Source organism: Oncorhynchus kisutch, linkage group LG18 (assembly GCF_002021735.2).
Source record: "Oncorhynchus kisutch isolate 150728-3 linkage group LG18, Okis_V2, whole genome shotgun sequence".
NCBI lineage: Eukaryota > Metazoa > Chordata > Actinopteri > Salmoniformes > Salmonidae > Oncorhynchus > Oncorhynchus kisutch.
Genome location: NC_034191.2, coordinates 5983659 through 6003222, shown reverse-complemented (window position 1 = coordinate 6003222; position 19564 = coordinate 5983659). Strand labels below are relative to the sequence as shown.

The 19564-nt window shown below is 49.8% G+C and overlaps 1 protein-coding gene across 1 annotated transcript in view; it reads left to right on the top strand.

Annotated features, from left to right (window-relative positions):
* The window catches only part of LOC109879675 (T-lymphoma invasion and metastasis-inducing protein 1), a 129468-nt gene that overhangs the window by 31251 nt on the left and 78653 nt on the right, over nt 1–19564 (top strand). The window contains exons 3-4 of the mRNA XM_031796303.1: nt 17123–17321; nt 17542–18755. Coding sequence (XP_031652163.1) covers nt 17551–18755 — 1205 coding nt within the window. The 5' untranslated portion in view covers nt 17123–17321; nt 17542–17550. The remainder of the gene's footprint in view (nt 1–17122; nt 17322–17541; nt 18756–19564) is intronic.

Sequence of the window (19564 nt, the reverse complement as noted above, 5' to 3'; positions counted from 1 at the left end):
CCTGAAGTCTAAAACATAGTAGTTCATTTCCTGAAGTCTAAAACACAGTAGTTCATTTCCTGAAGTCTAAAACACAGTAGTTCACTTCCTGAAGTCTAAAACCAAGTAGTTCATTTCCTGAAGTCTAAAACAGTAGTTCATTTCCTGAAGTCTAAAACACAGTAGTTCATTTCCTGAAGTCTAAAACACAGTAGTTCACTTCCTGAAGTCTAAAACACAGTAGTTCACTTCCGGAAGTCTAAAACACAGTAGTTCATTTCCTTGAAGTCTAAAACACAGTAGTTCATTTCCTTGAAGTCTAAAACACAGTAGTTCATTTCCTTGAAGTCTAAAACACAGTAGTTCATTTCCTTGAAGTCTAAAACACAGTAGTTCATTTCCTTGAAGTCTAAAACACAGTAGTTCACTTCCTGAAGTCTAAAACACAGTAGTTCATTTCCTTGAAGTCTAAAACACAGTAGTTCATTTCCTTGAAGTCTAAAACACAGTAGTTCACTTCCTGAAGTCTAAAACACAGTAGTTTATTTCCTGAAGTCTAAAACACAGTAGTTCATTTCCTGAAGTCTAAAACACAGTAGTTCATTTCCTTGAAGTCTAAAACACAGTAGTTCACTTCCTGAAGTCTAAAACACAGTAGTTTATTTCCTGAAGTCTAAAACACAGTAGTTCATTTCCTGAAGTCTAAAACACAGTAGTTCATTTCCTTGAAGTCTAAAACACAGTAGTTCACTTCCTGAAGTCTAAAACACAGTAGTTCACTTCCTGAAGTCTAAAACACAGCAGTTCACTTCCTGAAGTCTAAAACACAGTAGTTCACTTCCTGAAGTCTAAAACACAGTAGTTCATTTCCTGAAGTCTAAAACACAGTAGTTCATTTCCTGAAGTCTAAAACACAGTAGTTCACTTCCTGAAGTCTAAAACACAGTAGTTCATTTCCTGAAGTCTAAAACACAGTAGTTCATTTCCTGAAGTCTAAAACACAGTAGTTCATTTCCTGAAGTCTAAAACACAGTAGTTCATTTCCTTGAAGTCTAAAACACAGTAGTTCATTTCCTGAAGTCTAAAACACAGTAGTTCACTTCCTGAAGTCTAAAACACAGTAGTTCACTTCCTGAAGTCTAAAACACAGTAGTTCACTTCCTGAAGTCTAAAACACAGTAGTTCATTTCCTTGAAGTCTAAAACACAGTAGTTCATTTCCTTGAAGTCTAAAACACAGTAGTTCATTTCCTTGAAGTCTAAAACACAGTAGTTCATTTCCTTGAAGTCTGAAACACCAGTGTCTTTTGTTCAACCTAATTTTTAAAGCTTCAAAGGTGGAAGACGAGAGACCATGTATCTGTTTGACACTGTAATGGGGATGAAGCTGTGGCCAGATCTGGAAGTCAGCTGCTGCTCTTTCATCTGAGCACTGTGTATTTTAGGACTTTGCCTACTGTATGTTTAGATAACATTCTTCAGGATAGAAGTGCTGTTTCTGGGGAGTGGGAATCACTGTTTGTCCCTGGTGTAGAATCCCCCACCTAGTCCTCACTCCTTTTATCCCAGCCCACCTACAACTCACTCCCTTCCCCCTCCAACCCCCACCTACAACTCACTCCCTTCCCCCTCCAACCCCCACCTCCAACTCACCTCCTTCCCCCTCTATCCCCCACCTACAACTCACTCCCTTCCCCCTCTATCCCCCACCTACAACTCACCCCCCCCCCCTCTATCCCCCACCTACAACTCACCCCCCACCTACAACTCACTCCCTTCCCCCTCTATCCCCCACCTACAACTCACTCCCTTCCCCCTCTATCCCCCACCTACAACTCACTCCCTTCCCCCTCTATCCCCCACCTACAACTCACTCCCTTCCCCCTCTATCCCCCACCTACAACTCCCCCCCCCCCCCCTCTATCCCCCACCTACAACTCACTCCCTTCCCCCTCTATCCCCCACCTACAACTCACCCCCCCCCTCCAACCCCCACCTACAACTCACCCCCCCCCTCCAACCCCCACCTACAACTCACCTCCCCCCTCCAACCCCCACCTACAACTCACTCCCTTCCCCCACCTACAACTCACTCCCTTCCCCCTCTATCCCCCACCTACAACTCACCCCCTTCCCCCTCTATCCCCCACCTACAACTCACTCCCTTCCCCCTCTATCCCCCCCCCCACAACTCACTCCCCCCCCAGTTGAGTATGGCCATATGCTTTACATTGGATTTCATTTGAACACTCATCAATCTTTGCTCTTCCTGGCCTGCATGAAAGGTCTCCATCACAAGGAGGTGACATGATGTTGGCAGTATTGTGACACATTGTCCGTGAAGAAATCTATCCTCATAAATGTATATGACGGCAAGTAATTTAAAACATTTCCAGAATCAAATCAAAAACGCACCAGCCCAGCCGTGTTCAGTTAGTCAGTATGCAGCAGTTTAGCATACTACCAATCCTGATATGAATTATGAATGAAACCAAATTGGATTCCATCAGGCAGACTGCTCCACTGGTCCTCGCCACGTTCAGCTAGGACTCCTTATTCCCTATATAGTGCACAACTTTTAACCAGGCCCCATAGGTCTCTGGTCAAAACTAGTGCACTATATAGGGAATAGGGTGTCATTTGGGACCAAGGCCTAGCCCCGCCTCTAGCCCCGCCCCCTGACTTCATATTGCAGTGCTCACAGGCAACTTGTCCTGTTTTACCACTGCCCTTAAACACCCCCCTCCCCCCCCAGCTGTTTGCTTTTCAAGGTTTCTAGGGTTACAGATCACATTTAGAAGGCAAATTCCTCTCCCTACTCAACCTGCCAAGAAGATGGCTGATCTTTTTTTTTAAATAGGAAAAAAAATATCTTGATTTTTATTCCTAAAGAGAGAAGAAACAGCCTGGAGTACATGTAGTCTGTCTGTCTTTGTGCTGTCATGCCAACTCCTTGTCACTCATTGTCATGCCAATTCCATTGTCATGCCAACTCCATTGTCACTCATTGTCATGCCAACTCCATTGAGTAATGGAGGTCACGAGAAACAGCACCAACCTCTCTCGGAATAGGCTATAATAATAAATACAGAATACATGTGAAATAGGATGGGACAAAAGAGAGCTGTATGGATATCTCTCCCTGTTGTCACACACTCTGCCTCTGGCCCAACAGGCTGTTGATGACCGTCATTCACGTTGCATGGCGAGAGGCCCAAATGACACCCTATTCCCTATATAGTGCACTACTTTAGACCAGGGCCCTATAGAACCCTATTCCCTATATATAGTGCACTACTTTAGACTAGGGCCCTATAGAACTGTTTTCCCTCATCAATCTACCCCATAATGACCAAGCAAAAACAGGTTTTTAGAAATGTTTGCTAATTTATATAAAATAAATAACAGAGCACATTTACATAAGTATTCAGACCCTTTACTCAGTACTTTGTTGAAGCACCTTTGGCAGCGATTACAGCCGGGAGTCTTCTTGGGTTTGACGCTACAAGCTTGTCACACCTGTATTTGGGGTGTTTCTCCCATATCTTCTCTGCAGATCCTCTCAAGATCTGTCAGGTTGGATGGGGAGCGTTGCTGTGCAGCAATTTTCAGGTCTCTCCAGAGATGTTCGATCGGGTTCAAGTCCGAACTCTGGCTGGGCCACTCAAGGACTTGGCTGTGTGCTTAGAGTGTTGTCCTGTTGGAAGGTGAACCTTTTTCCCAATCTGAGGTCCTGAGCGCTCTGGAGCAGGTTCTCATCAAGGATCTCTGTACTTTGCTGGGTTCATCTTTCCCTCAATCCTAGTCTCCAAGTCCCTGTTGCTGAAAAACATCCCCACAGCATGATGCTGCCACCACCATGCTTCACCGTAGGGATGGTGCCAGGTCTCCTCCAGATGTGACACTTGGCATTAGGGCCAAAGAGTTGAATCTTGGTTTCATCAGACCAGAGAATATTGTTACTCATGTTCTGGGACTCTTTAGTTGCCCTTTGGCAAACTACAAGTGGGCTGTCATGTGCCTTTTACTGAGAGTGGCTTCCGTCTGGCCACTCTACCATAAAGGCCTGATTTGGTGGAGTGCTGCAGAGATGGTTGTCCCCCTGGAAGGTTCTCCCATCTCCACAGAGGAACTCTGGAACTCTGTCAGAGTGACCATCGGGTTCTTGGTCACCTCCCTGACCAAGGTCCTTCTCCCCTGATTGCTCCGTTTGGCCATGCGGCCAGCTCTAGGACGAGTCTTGGTGGTTCTAAACTTCTTCCATTTAAGAATGATGGAGGCCACTGTGTTCTTGGGGACCTTCAATGCTGCATAAATGTTTTGGTACCTTTCCCCAGATCTGTGCATCGACACAATCCTGTCTCTGAGGTATACGGAGAATTCCTTCGACCTCGTGGCTTGTTTTTTGCTCTGACATGCACTGTCAACTTTGGGACCTTTTATATAGACAGGTGTGTGCTTTTCCAAATCATGTCCAATCAATTAAATTTACAACAGATGGACTCCAATCAAGTTGTAGAAACATCTCAAGGATGATCAATGGAAACAGGATGCACCTGAGCTCAATTTTGAGTCTCATTGAGAAGGGTCTGAATACTTATGTAAATACGTGATTAAAAAAATATATATATATTTTTTCAAAATTGTGTCATTTTGTCATGAAGGGGTATTGTGATGTCATTATGGGGTATTGTGTGTAGGTTTCTGAGGATTTTTCTTTATTTAATCCATTTTAGAATAAGTCTGTGTAAGGCTATTTTTCCACAAAATGTTGAAAAAGTCAAGGGGTCTGAATACTTTCTGAAGGCACTGTAGACCTTCATCTTCTGCAAAAACACACATACTCATCACACATTGTAGTCTAAGCATGCTAGAACCAAAGATGAAAGGGAGTTAAGTATCTTTGCTAGAACCACTGCTGGGGTGGGCTGTATCAGTTGAACATCTCTAATGTAGACTAGATGAATCAGATAGTTAGATATATCATCTCTAATATAGACTAGCTTAATCAAATACCTAGCTACTGTAGGCTAGATGAATCAGTTAGTTAGATATATAATCTCTAATGTAGACTAGATGAATCAGCTAGTTAGATATATCAGTTGATCATCTCTAATGTAGACTAGATGAATCAGATATTTAGATATATCAGCTGATCATCTCTAATGTAGGCTAGCTTAATCAAATACTTAGCTACTGTAGGCTAGATGAATCAGCTAGTTAGATATATCAGCTCATCATCTCTAATGTAAGCTAGATGAAAAGTGTGCGTAGGTGTCATCGAGGCAAAGGGTGGCTACTTTGAAGAATCTAAAATATATTTTGATTTGTTTAACCGTTTTTTTGGGGTTACTACATGATTCCATATGTGTTATTTAATAGTTTTGATGTCTTCACTATTATTCTACAATGTAGAAAATAGTAAAAATAAAGAAAAACCCTTGAATGAGTAGGTGTGTCCAAACTTGTGTGTGTTTTATTTTGGTTTTTTTTTGCCACCAAGGACACACCATGGTTGGCTTGGCTGGTGAGAGACAGACAGACAGACAGACCAATATTGGAACTATACTCTCCAAGCTCCTCTCTCTGGCAACACCTTTCCTCACACCTGACATCTGTGGTGTTCCAACCTTGTTGATTACAGGGCTGTGTTGTGTTGGGAGGGGAGGGGAGGGGGTCTGTGTTGGGACTCGTCAGTCCATACATTCTTGACCTTCTTTCACCAGTGGTAGTTATTAGTCTGTGTGACCGGGAACCGGAAGTTGTAACGTTTCTGTGAGACTCGGATGTTTGTAGAGTCACGTTGTTGGAAGTGTTGTGTTGAGCATTCACTACAGCAAGGCAAGAATGACTAGAATGGCTGTACAGATGTAGGGTGTTAATTTGATCACCCCATTTGCAGTAGCGCTTTGACTTGATTTTTCCCTTATGAAAAATGCATCAACCCTGACAAATATGTACCATTTTTTATAATTCACATTTCCTGTTGCTGCAGGATTATTTTCATGCTGTAGCAAACTGTCTCAAATTAAGATCCTACATCTGTAGCTCTATACAACATCTAGGAGGCTTTCTGTAGTGAACTAGCACTGCAATGAATGATATTCAGTTGTCCTGCTGATTTTCCCTTACAAACCCGCTGATCTCTGAACTACCATGTCACACACTTTGGGAATACAGCAGGTAAAATAATCTATTTTGAAGTTCATGATTTGTGGAAAGTGTGTGTTTTTTTTTTTCTCTCGCTCTCTAATAACAAAGGGGTCTAAATCTACCTGCCACATAACATGGGGGTCATCCCAGAACTAACGCTGTGTACAACACAGAGGTCATCTGAGTAGGCGACATGGTGGGCATTTCAATGGCCTCTTAGGAAAAAAATATTTATTTCGGCTGTCCCGATAGGAGAACCCTTTTTGGGTTCGTTGTAGAACCCTTCTGGGTTCGTTGTAGAACCCTCTGTGGAAAAGGTTTTTACACAGAACCCAAAAGGGTTCTACCTGGAACCAAAAAGGATTCTCTTATGGGGACAGACGAATAACCTTTTTAGGTTTTGGATGGATGGACGGATGGATGGATGGACTCTCAATATTCTCTGTTGGGTTCTGGTCGAAAGTAGTGCACTGTGAGGGGAATAAGCTGTGACGCAGACATAGTCCTTTGTGTAGGGTAGGCTATGGCCTGTGTCAGATTACACTGTTATTGTCCTGGTTTCATAGGGTGGATGGTGGAGAGCTCCTACACAGTACCCTTGTCCCCTTCGGTATACAGGCCTTAAAGAGGTACGCTTAAATAAACAGAGGTCCTGGCAAGAGCAGTATGCCAGTTCCCCTTTTTTTTCTTTTTAAAGATCTCATCAAATTATTCCGCCTTACCTTGGAACAAGGTACCGCCGATGTGAAACAGAGGGAAATTCAATTTGTATTCCAGGCTAGCCTATTAGAGAAGATGGAAGATGTTTTCTGTCAATGTAAAAAGACATCCGCTGTGATGTCAGTAGTGGTATTCTCTTTAGGCTAGCAAAAAATAAAAAACTATTTTATAATGACATTTTTCAGTTTTTTTTTTCTGGCGTTGCACCGTAGACTGGAGCAGTGTTGGTGAACATTTAATTTAACAAGACGTAAGGGGAGTTAAAGATCGGCTCCTTTCGTTCTCCATGTGTCCCAAATGGCACCCTATTCTCTTTTTATAGTGCACTACTAATTGACCAGGGCCCATAAGTAGTGCACTATATAGGGAATAGGGTGCCATTTTGGACACAATTTTTATGGTTGCACTACTAATTGACCAGGGCCCATAAGTAGTGCACTATATAGGGAATAGGGTGCCATTTTGGACACAATTTTTATGGTTGCACTACTAATTGACCAGGACCAATAAGTAGTGCACTATACAGGGAATAGGGTGCCATTTTGGACACAATTTTTATGGTTGCACTACTAATTGACCAGGGCCAATAAGTAGTGCACTATATAGGGAATAGGGTGCCATTTTGGACACAATTTTTATGGTTGCACTACTAATTGACCAGGGCCAATAAGTAGTGCACTATATAGGGAATAGGGTGGCATTTTGGACACAATTTTTATGGTTGCACTACTAATTGACCAGGGCCAATAAGTAGTGCACTATATAGGGAATAGGGTGGCATTTTGGACACAATTTTTATGGTTGCACTACTAATTGACCAGGGCCAATAAGTAGTGCACTATATAGGGAATAGGGTGCCATTTTGGACACAATTTTTATGGTTGCACTACTAATTGACCAGGGCCCATAAGTAGTGCACTATATAGGGAATAGGGTGCCATTTTGGACACAATTTTTATGGTTGCACTACTAATTGACCAGGACCAATAAGTAGTGTACTATACAGGGAATAGGGTGCCATTTTGGACACAATTTTTATGGTTGCACTACTAATTGACCAGGGCCAATAAGTAGTGCACTATATAGGGAATAGGGTGCCATTTTGGACACAATTTTTATGGTTGCACTACTAATTGACCAGGGCCAATAAGTAGTGCACTATATAGGGAATAGGGTGGCATTTTGGACACAATTTTTATGGTTGCACTACTAATTGACCAGGGCCAATAAGTAGTGCACTATATAGGGAATAGGGTGGCATTTTGGACACAATTTTTATGGTTGCACTACTAATTGACCAGGGCCAATAAGTAGTGCACTATATAGGGAATAGGGTGGCATTTTGGACACAGAGTTTTTTTGTTTGTTAGTGAGACCTCCTAAGCCATATCTTAACTCTCTCATTTGCTGTGTGGAAACGATAACTTCTCATCTCTTTGCAAGCCAAGCCCTCTACACTAGATAAAGGAAATCTAAGGATCAAGAAGACCCAGGGACTGAACTGTTTCCCCCCCACTGTCCTCGATATTGAAAAGGAGCAGGGGACAACGGTGCTTTCTTTTAGTGTTTTGTGTCGTACTGTAACCTGTGTTTCACTCTATCTATATGTCTCAGGCCTGGTAGTTGCCCTACACCAGAAATAATCTCCTACTGAATACTGCCAACGTTCTAGTGGTATGAGACGGGGCACCTCGGGGGGTGGGGGGGGTGGGGGGGATTCACTAAACTAGAGCATTCCAAGCTGCTTATAAAGGCACAGTCAACTTAGTGTATGTAAACTTCTGACCCACTGGAAATGTGATACAGTGAGTGAAATAATCTGTCTGTAAACAATTGTTGGAAAAATTACTCATTACTCATGCACAAAGTAGATGTCCTAACCCGACTTGCTAAAACTATAGTTTGTTAACAAGAAATGTGTGGAGTGGTTGAAAAAAATGAGTTTTAATGACTCCAACCTAAATGTATGTATGTAAACTTCCGACTTCAACTGTATATCTGTCTCTCTGAGAGCCCTGCGGCTAATGCCTTCTCATGCTGATGAACCTCCCCATACAGCACTATAGTATTTAGGCTAACATATTTCCCTGTATATATTAATATCAGCTAGCGAACTGGTGTCCTAAAGAAACACCCAACAGTACTGGAATTCACTCTGTTTATGTATTTATGTGTACATTTTATGTAGGCTAATATATAGCTTTGTCTCCAAGTCATGCTCCTATGCCCCCCCGTCGAATACTGATGACTCATTGGATCTTCATATTTTAACAGCTAGCGAGCTAAATAAATGATCATGTGACTGCTGTAATAGCTAGCTATATGAATGATCATGTGACTGCTGTAACAGCGAGCTATAGGAATGATCATGTGACTGCAGGCGCACTGGTTTTACTTCTGAGGGCAAAAGGGGGAGGGGGGTGGGATGAAACTCAATATTAGGAAGGTGTTCTTAATGTTTTGTTCACTCAATGTACATAGAGGGAGTGAGAGGCAATAGGCCCCTGGGTGCTCCGAGGAAACATGGTCCTCTAGTCTGGCTATAGGCCCCTGGGTGGTCAGAGGAAACATGGTCCTCTACTCTGGCTATAGGCCCCTGGGTGGTCAGAGGGAACATGGTCCTCTACTCTGGCTATAGGCCCCTGGGTGGTCAGAGGGAACATTGTCCTCTACTCTGGCTTATAGGCCCCTGGGTGGTCAGAGGGAACATGGTCCTCTACTCTGGCTATAGGCCCCTGGGTGGTCAGAGGGAACATGGTCCTCTACTCTGGCTTATAGGCCCCTGGGTGGTCAGAGGGAACATGGTCCTCTACTCTGGCTATAGGCCCCTGGGTGGTCAGAGGGAACATGGTCCTCTAGTCTGGCTATAGGCCCCTGGGTGGTCAGAGGAAACATGGTCCTCTACTCTGGCTTATAGGCCCCTGGGTGGTCTGAGGGAACATGGTCCTCTACTCTGGCTATAGGCCCCTGGGTGGTCAGAGGGAACATGGTCCTCTACTCTGGCTTATAGGCCCCTGGGTGGTCAGAGGGAACATGGTCCTCTACTCTGGCTATAGGCCCCTGGGTGGTCAGAGGGAACATGGTCCTCTAGTCTGGCTATAGGCCCCTGGGTGGTCAGAGGGAACATGGTCCTCTACTCTGGCTTATAGGCCCCTGGGTGGTCAGAGGGAACATGGTCCTCTACTCTGGCTATAGGCCCCTGGGTGGTCAGAGGGAACATGGTCCTCTACTCTGGCTATAGGCCCCTGGGTGGTCAGAGGGAACATGGTCCTCTAGTCTGGCTATAGGCCCCTGGGTGGTCAGAGGGAACATGGTCCTCTACTCTGGCTATAGGCCCCTGGGTGGTCAGAGGGAACATGGTCCTCTACTCTGGCTATAGGCCCCTGGGTGGTCAGAGGGAACATGGTCCTCTACTCTGGCTATAGGCCCCTGGGTGGTCAGAGGAAACATGGTCCTCTACTCTGGCTTATAGGCCCCAGGGTGGTCAGAGGGAACATGGTCCTCTACTCTGGCTATAGGCCCCTGGGTGGTCAGAGGGAACATGGTCCTCTACTCTGGCTATAGGCCCCTGGGTGGTCAGAGGGAACATGGTCCTCTAGTCTGGCTATAGGCCCCTGGGTGGTCAGAGGGAACATGGTCCTCTACTCTGGCTATAGGCCCCTGGGTGGTCAGAGGGAACATGGTCCTCTACTCTGGCTATAGGCCCCTGGGTGGTCAGAGGGAACATGGTCCTCTACTCTGGCTTATAGGCCCCTGGGTGGTCAGAGGGAACATGGTCCTCTAGTCTGGCTATAGGCCCCTGGGTGGTCAGAGGGAACATGGTCCTCTACTCTGGCTATAGGCCCCTGGGTGGTCAGAGGGAACATGGTCCTCTACTCTGGCTTATAGGCCCCTGGGTGGTCAGAGGGAACATGGTCCTCTACTCTGGCTATAGGCCCCTGGGTGGTCAGAGGGAACATGGTCCTCTAGTATGGCTATAGGCCCCTGGGTGGTCAGAGGGAACATGGTCCTCTACTCTGGCTATAGGCCCCTGGGTGGTCAGAGGGAACATGGTCCTCTACTCTGGCTATAGGCCCCTGGGTGGTCAGAGGGAACATGGTCCTCTACTCTGGCTATAGGCCCCTGGGTGGTCAGAGGGAACATGGTCCTCTAGTCTGGCTATAGGCCCCTGGGTGGTCAGAGGGAACATGGTCCTCTACTCTGGCTATAGGCCCCTGGGTGGTCAGAGGGAACATGGTCCTCTAGTCTGGCTATAGGCCCCTGGGTAGTCAGAGGGAACATGGTCCTCTACTCTGGCTATAGGCCCCTGGTGGTCAGAGGGAAACATGGTCCTCCTCATTGATTATAGAGGGAATATGCAACTAACGCACCCTGCCCCTGCACCCTCAACGCACCAGCAGCTAAACGCAACCCTGCCACGCTCAACACCGCAACTAACGCACCCTGCCACCCTCAACACCGCAAGCTACCGCACCCTGCCACCCTCAACACACCGCAGCTAACTCACCCTGCCACCCTCAACCCGCGCTAACGCACCCTGCCACCCTCACACCGCAGCTACGCACCCTGCCACCCTCAACACCGCAGCTACGCACCCTGCCACCCTCACAACCGCAGCTAACGCACCCTGCCACCAATCAACACCGCAGCTAACGCACCCTGCCACCCTCAACACGCAGCTAACGCACCCTGCCACCCTCAACACCGCAGCTAACGCACCCTGCCACCCTCAACACCGCAGCTACCACCCTGCCACCCTCAACCACGCAGCTAACGCACCCTGCCACCCTCATACACCGCAGCTAACGCAACCTGCCACCCTCAACAACCGCAAGCTAACCGCACCCCATGCCACCCTCAACACCGCAGCTAACGCACCTGCCACCCTCAACACCGCAGCTACGCACCCTGCCACCCTCAACACCGCAGCTAACGCACCCTGCCACCCTCAACACCGCAGCTAACGCACCCTGCCACCCTCAACACCGCAGCTAACGCACCCTGCCACCTCAACACCGCAGCTAACGCACCCTGCCACCCCTCAACCACCGCCAGCTAACGCACCCTGCCACCCTCAACACCGCAGCTAACGCACCCTGCCACCCTCAACACCGCAGCTAACGCACCCTGCCACCCTCAACACCGCAGCTAACGCACGCTGCCACCCTCAACACCGCAGCTAACGCACCCTGCCACCCTCAACACCGAGCTAACCGCACCCTGCCACCCTCAACACCAGCAGGCTAACGCCAACCCTGCCACCCTCAACACCGCCAGCTAACGCCACCCTGCCACCCTCAACACCGAAGCTAACGCACCCTGCCACCCTCAACACCGCAGCTAACGCACCCTGCCACCCTTCAAGTTTTGACCGCAGCTAACCAGCCCTTGCCACCCTCAACACCGCAGCTAACGCACCCTGCCACCCTCAACACCGCAGCTAACGCACCCTGCAACGCTCACACACCGCAGCTAACGCACCCTGCCACCCTCAACCACCGCAGCTACGCACCCTGCCACCCCCCCCTCAACACCGGCAGCTAACAGTCACCCTGCCACCCTCAACACCGCAGCTAACGCACCCGCCACCCTCAACACCTGCAGCTAACGCACCCTGCCACCCTCACACCGCAGCTAACGCACCCTGCCACCCCTCAACACCGCAGCTAACGCACTCTGGCACCCTCAACACCGCAGCTAACGCACCCTGCCACCCTCAACACCGCAGCTAACGCACCCCTGCCACCTCCCAACCACCAGGCAGCTAACCGCACCCTGCCACCCTCAACACCGCAGCGTAACAGCACTCCTGCCACCCTCAACCACCGCCAGCTAACGCACCCTGCCACCCTCAAACACCGCAGCTAACGCACCCTGCCACCCTCAACACCGGCAGCTAACGCACCCTGCCACCCTCAACACCGCAGCTAACCACCCTGCCCACCCTCAACACCTCGCAGCCTAACGCCCCCTGCCCACACTCAACACCGCAGCTAACGCACCCTGGCCACCCTCAACTACCGCAGCTAACGCACCCTGCCACCCTCAACACCGCAGCTAACGCACCCTGCCACCCTCAACACCGCAGCTACGCACCCTGCCACCCTCAACACCGCAGCTAACGCACCCTGCCACCCTCAACACCGCAGCTAACGCACCCTGCCACCCTCAAACACCGCAGCTAACGCACCCTGCCACCCTCAACACCGCAGCTAACGCACCCTGCCACCCTCAACACCGCCAGCTAACGCACCCTGCCACCCCTCAACACCGGCAGCTAACGCACCCTGCCACCCTCACACCGCAGCTAACGCACCCTTGCCACCCTCAACACCGCAGCTAACGCACCCTGCCACCCTCAACACCGCAGCTAACGCACCCTGCCACCCTCAACACCGCAGCTAACGCACCCCTGCCACCTCAACACCGCAGCTAACGCACCCTGCCACCCTCAACACCGCAGCTAACGCACCCTGCCACCCTCAACCACCGCAGCTAACGCACCCTGCCACCCTCAACACCGCAGCTAACGCACCCTGCCACCCTCAACACCGCAGCTAACGACACCCTGCCACCCTCAACACCGCAGCTAACGCACCCTGCCACCCTCAACACCGCAGCTAACGCACCCTGCCACCCTCAACACCGCAGCTAACGCACCCTGCCACCCTCAACACCGCAGCTAACGCACCCTGCCACCCTCAACACCGCAGCTAACGCACCCTGCCACCCTCAACACCGCAGCTAACGCACCCTGCCACCCTCAACACCGCAGCTAACGCACCCTGCCACCCTCAACACGCAGCTAACGCACCCTGGCCACCTCAACACCGCAGCTAACGCACCCTGCCACCCTCACACCGCAGCTAACGCACCCTGCCACCCTCAACACCGCAGCTAACGCAACCCTGCCCACCCTCAACACCGCAGCCACCCCTGCACACCAACACAGCATGCTAACGCACCCTCCACCCTCAACACCGCATCTAACGCACCCTGCCACCCTCAACACCGCAGCTAACGCACCCTGCCACCCTCAACACTGCAGCTTTAAAAAATTAAACCCAGTTGCATGCACAGTTGGTCGCCTTAAGCTCTCATCTCATCAAGCCGTCATTCTGAAGCTTTTTCTCCCACCTCGCTCTGCCTCCCCACCTCGCTCTCCCTCCCTCTCTCTCTCCCTCTCTCTCTCGCCCTCTCTTCTCTCTCTCTTCTCTCTCTCTTCTCGCCCCCTCTCTCTCTTCCTCACCCTCTCTCGCTCCGCTCGCCCCCCCCTCTCGCTCTCCTCTCTCCCCCTCTTTCTCTCTCTCTCGCTCTCTCGCCCCTCTCTCTCGTCTCTTCTCTCTCTCTCTCCTCTCCCCCCCCCTCTCTCGCCCTATTCCCCCCGCCCCGCTCGCTCTCGCTCCCCCTCTTTATCTCTCTACCTGTCCTCTGAGTGAATAACATAAGACAGTGCACTAAAGTCTAGTGTTACTGAAGTGAAACTGACCTGAGTCCTCATCAAAGTTAGTTCACTGCAGCATTTCCTGGGAGAGGTGGGGGGGATGGAGAGAGGTGGGGGGGATGGAGAGAGGTGGGGGGGGATGGAGAGAGGTGGGGGGGATGGAGAGAGGTAAGGGGGGTTGGAGAGGGAGGGGGAGAGGAGAGGGGGATGGAGAGGGGGAGAGGTTGGGGGATGGAGAGGTTGGGGGATGGAGAGGTTGGGGGATGGAGAGGGGGAGAGGTAGGGGGATGGAGAGGTAGGGGGATGGAGAGGGGGAGAGGTAGGGGGAGAGGTTGGGGGATGGAGAGGTTGGGGGATGGAGAGGGAGAGGTAGGGGGATGGAGATGGGTAGGGGGGATGGAGAGGGGTAGGGAAACCAAAAGACAGGGTCAGCTCCAACCATTCTGTAACTCTCCTCTCCTCTGTCCTGGCTACACTTAAAAGATGTGAATGAAAGGGAGAACGTCAGGAGGAAAAGGAATGATCTTATTTTTCTCCTTCGTTCCATCAGAATAGTGTGGCTAATGGACTAGTACCTTCAGGAGAGACAGACCATCAGAATAGTGTGGCTAATGGGACTAGTACCTTCAGGAGAGACAGACCATCAGAATAGTGTGGCTAATGGGACTAGTACCTTCAGGAGATACTACTGTAGAGAAAGACTACTGTGGAGAGAGACGACTGTATCCCAAATGTGCAACATGGCGAGAAGGTGTGAGCCCACTTGTAGCCCCCATCCTCCTCCTCCTCTTTCTCCTCCCTTTCCTCACTCCTCCTCTTTCTCCTTCCCTTCCTCACTCCTCCTCCTCCTCCTCCTCCTCCTCCTCCTCCTCCTCTCTCTTCCCCTTCCTCACTCCTCCTCTTTCTCCTTCCCTTCCTCACTCCTCCTCCTCCTCCTCTTTCTCCTCCCCTTCCTCACTCCTCCTCTTTCTCCTCCCCTTCCTCACTCCTCCTCTTTCTCCTCCCCTTCCTCACTCCTCCTCTTTCTCCTTCCCTTCCTCACTCCTCCTCTTTCTCCTCCCCTTCCTCACTCCTCCTCTTTCTCCTTCCCTTCCTCACTCCTCCTCCTCCTCCTCTTTCTCCTCCTCCTCTCTCCTTCCCTTTCTCCTTCCCTTCCTCACTCCTCCTCCTCCCCTTTCTCACTCCTCCTCTTTCTCCTCCCCTTCCTCACTCCTCCTCTTTCTCCTTCCCTTCCTCACTCCTCCTCCTCCTCCTCCTCCTCTTTCTCCTCCTCTCTCTTCCCCTTCCTCACTTCTCCTCTTTCTCCTTCCCTTCCTCACTCCTCCTCCTCCTCTTTCTCCTCCCCTTCCTCACTCCTCCTCCGCCTCTTTCTCCCTCCCCTTCCTCACTCCTCCTCTTCCTCACTCCTCCTCTTTCTCCTCCCTTCCTCACTCCTCCTCCTCTTTCTCCTCCTCCTCTCTCCTTCCCTTCCTCACTCCTCTTATTCTAGTTTGACATACAACTAACACAGATGCTGCTCACCTTACTCTAACTACTGGTGCTGCTCACCTTACTCTAACTACTGGTGCTGCTCACCTTACTCTAACTACTGGTGCTGCTCACCTTACTCTAACTACTGGTGCTGCTCACCTTACTCTAACTACTGGTGCTGCTCACCTTACTCTAACTACTGGTGCTGCTCACCTTACTCTAACTACTGGTGCTGCTCACCGTAAGATGCTCTTGATGGTCAAGATGCTCTCGATGGTGCAGCTGTTTAACATTTTGAGGATCTGCTGAGGGGGAATAGGTGTTGTCGTGCCCTCTTCACGACTGTCTTGGTGTGTTTGGACCATGATAGTTTGTTGGTGATGTGGACACCAAGGAACTTGAAGCTCTCAACCTGCTCCACTACGGCCCCGTCGATGAGAATGGGGGCGTGGCTCGGTCCTCCTTTTCCTGTAGTCCGCATCATCTCCTTTTGTCTTGCTGCAGTCAGACATTTTTTATTTTTTATTTAACTAGGCAAGCCAGTTAAGAACAAATTCTTATTTACAATGACGGCCTACACTGGCCAAACCCTCCTCTAACCCGGACGACGCTGGGTCAATTGTGCGCCGCCCTATGGGACTCCCACTCACGACCGGTTGTGATACAGCCTGGAATCGAACCAGGGTCTGTAGTGACGCCTCTAGCACTGAGATGCAGTGTCCTTAGACCGCTGTGCCACTCGGTAGCCCCGACATTAAACTATTAAACATTGTTCTGATAGAGTACAGATTGATATTCACAATTTCAATCGGATTCTAGTCAATGAGGGAAATCTGAACACTCACCCACAGAGCATCCCTGTTTAAAGAACTAAGGCTGTAGGCTATGGTATTTTTTATTTTGCTTTGCTGTGGGATTTGTGGGTGGGTGAATATGTGTGTGTGTATGTGGGTGAATGTGTGTGTGGGTGAATGTGTGTGTGGTACAATCAGAAGTGTTTATGTGACTTTTCCTACAGTTTATTAGGTCTTGTTGTAACTAGTGGCAACCACACTTGAACATATTTCGTAGCCCAGTAAAACCAGCTTGCTAGCTTAATACAGACGTATGGTCGTAGTAAAACTGTTAGCTGATCATTGTTCATTATTCTCACAACCCCCATTTCTGTGTGGTCCCAGTCACTGATTGGGTAATTAAATATGTTCAACTTTAACCACAAAATGTCTGCAATTGATTCCCAGCAGGCAGTGTCCCTCCTCTTGTTAAAGTTCATGTTCCTTCAGAAAGACTATTGGAAGTTTTGTTCTTTTTTTACAGCGATGACTGACCAGGGTTTCTGTTTTCTTTCTCCTCCCAGATCTTTTGAGTACATATCAGCGGCATCAGGACCATTTTCTCTCTCTCTCTCTCGCTCTCTCTCGCTCTCTCTCGCTCTCTCTCGCTCTCTCTCGCTCTCTCGCTCTCTCTCGCTCTCTCTCGCTCTCTCTCTGTGTGATTGGATAGACAGCCTGACGGTTGGAACTCAACATTCCAGTGATGTCAACGCCAGACTTCAGGTTGGTTAACTGATATATGATACGAAGTTCTTGGCAAGATTACATGATGATACATGATGATTACATATGATACATACGGATGCCGGTTATGTTATTGTTGGCAGGGTATCGTGTGTTTTTACTTAGTGAATTCTCTATAATTAAAATGTTGGTTTTGACACGTATCTCTGTAACATCATGAGTTGTTTATCCGTGTAGTTACCTGTCTTTTCTGATGTAGACTGTAACCATGGGCAACGTGGAGAGCCAGAACGGCGATCACGCCTTCTACGGCACCCAACATGGCCACCTGTCCCGTAAGCACATGTCTCGATCTCTCCGCGTCTCCAACAAGCACCATCAGTCCCAGTCCAGTTCTGGTTCCACCCGCCGCTCCCGTGACTGTCACGCCTCGCAAGGCAAAGTGGATCACCGAAACTCTGAGACCTCCACGCGTTCCAGCAGCACCCCTAGTATCCCACAGTCCTTAGTGGATCACGCCCTGGAGCCCTTCAACCAGACCAATGTCCTGTCAGACTACTCCTCTCCGATCTGGGTGGACCGCGTGGCCATGAACCTCCGGCCCGTCTCCTGCCATACCCACCTAGACAACCCATCTGAAACACTCCATCAAGACGCAGAGTCACCTGGGACTAGACCCCACGAACCCCAGGGTCTACAGGACAGAGGACTGGGCCTATACAGTAACACAGGGGAGGCGACCTACCTTCAGAAGACTAGAGACGGACCTAGGGAACCTCGAGAGGTGGTCAGCTTCAAGAAGAAGAGATCCAAATCAGCCGACATGTGGAGGGAAGACGACAGCCTGGACTTCAGTCTGTCAGACCTCAGCCAGGAACACCTCACCAGGTTAGAGAAGTCAGACCTCAGCCGGGAACACCTCACCAGGTTAGAGAAGTCAGACCTCAGCCGGGAACACCTCACCAGGTTAGAGAAGTCAGACCTCAGCCGGGAACACCTCACCAGGTTAGAGAAGTCAGACCTCAGCCGGGAACATCTCACCAGGTTAGAGAAGTCAGACCTCAGCCGGGAACACCTCACCAGGTTAGAGAAGTCAGACCTCAGCCGGGAACACCTCACCAGGTTAGAGAAGTCAGACCTCAGCCAGGAACACCTCACCAGGTTAGAGAAGTCAGACCTCAGCCAGGAACACCTCACCAGGTTAGAGAAGTCAGACCTCAGCCAGGAACACCTCACCAGGTTAGAGAAGTCAGACCTCAGCCAGGAACACCTCACCAGGTTAGAGAAGTCAGACCTCAGCCAGGAACACCTCACCAGGTTAGAGAAGTCAGACCTCAGCCGGGAACACCTCACCAGGTTAGAGAAGTCAGACCTCAGCCAAGAACACCTCACCAGGTTAGAGAAGTCAGACCTCAGCCGGGAACACCTCACCAGGTTAGAGAAGTCAGACCTCAGCCAGGAACACCTCACCAGGTTAGAGAAGTCAGACCTCAGCCGGGAACACCTCACCAGGTTAGAGAAGTCAGACCTCAGCCGGGAACACCTCACCAGGTTAGAGAAGTCAGACCTCAGCCAAGAACACCTCACCAGGTTAGAGAAGTCAGACCTCAGCCGGGAACACCTCACCAGGTTAGAGAAGTCAGACCTCAGCCGGGAACACCTCACCAGGTTAGAGAAGTCAGACCACAGCTGGGAACACCTCACCAGGTTAGAGAAGTCAGACCTCAGCCGGGAACACCTCACCAGGTTAGAGAAGTCAGACCTCAGCCGGGAACACCTCACCAGGTTAGAGAAGTCAGACCTCAGCCGGGAACACCTCACCAGGTTAGAGAAGTCAGACCTCAGCCAAGAACACCTCACCAGGTTAGAGAAGTCAGACCTCAGCCGGGAACACCTCACCAGGTTAGAGAAGTCAGACCTCAGCCGGGAACACCTCACCAGGTTAGAGAAGTCAGACCACAGCTGGGAACACCTCACCAGGTTAGAGAAGTCAGACCTCAGCCGGGAACACCTCACCAGGTTAGAGAAGTCAGACCTCAGCCGGGAACACCTCACCAGGTTAGAGAAGTCAGACCTCAGCCGGGAACACCTCACCAGGTTAGAGAAGTCAGACCTCAGCCGGGAACACCTCACCAGGTTAGAGAAGTCAGACCTCAGCCGGGAACACCTCACCAGGTTAGAGAAGTCAGACCTCAGCCGGGAACACCTCACCAGGTTAGAGAAGTCAGACCTCAGCCGGGAACACCTCACCAGGTTAGAGAAGTCAGACCTCAGCCGGGAAC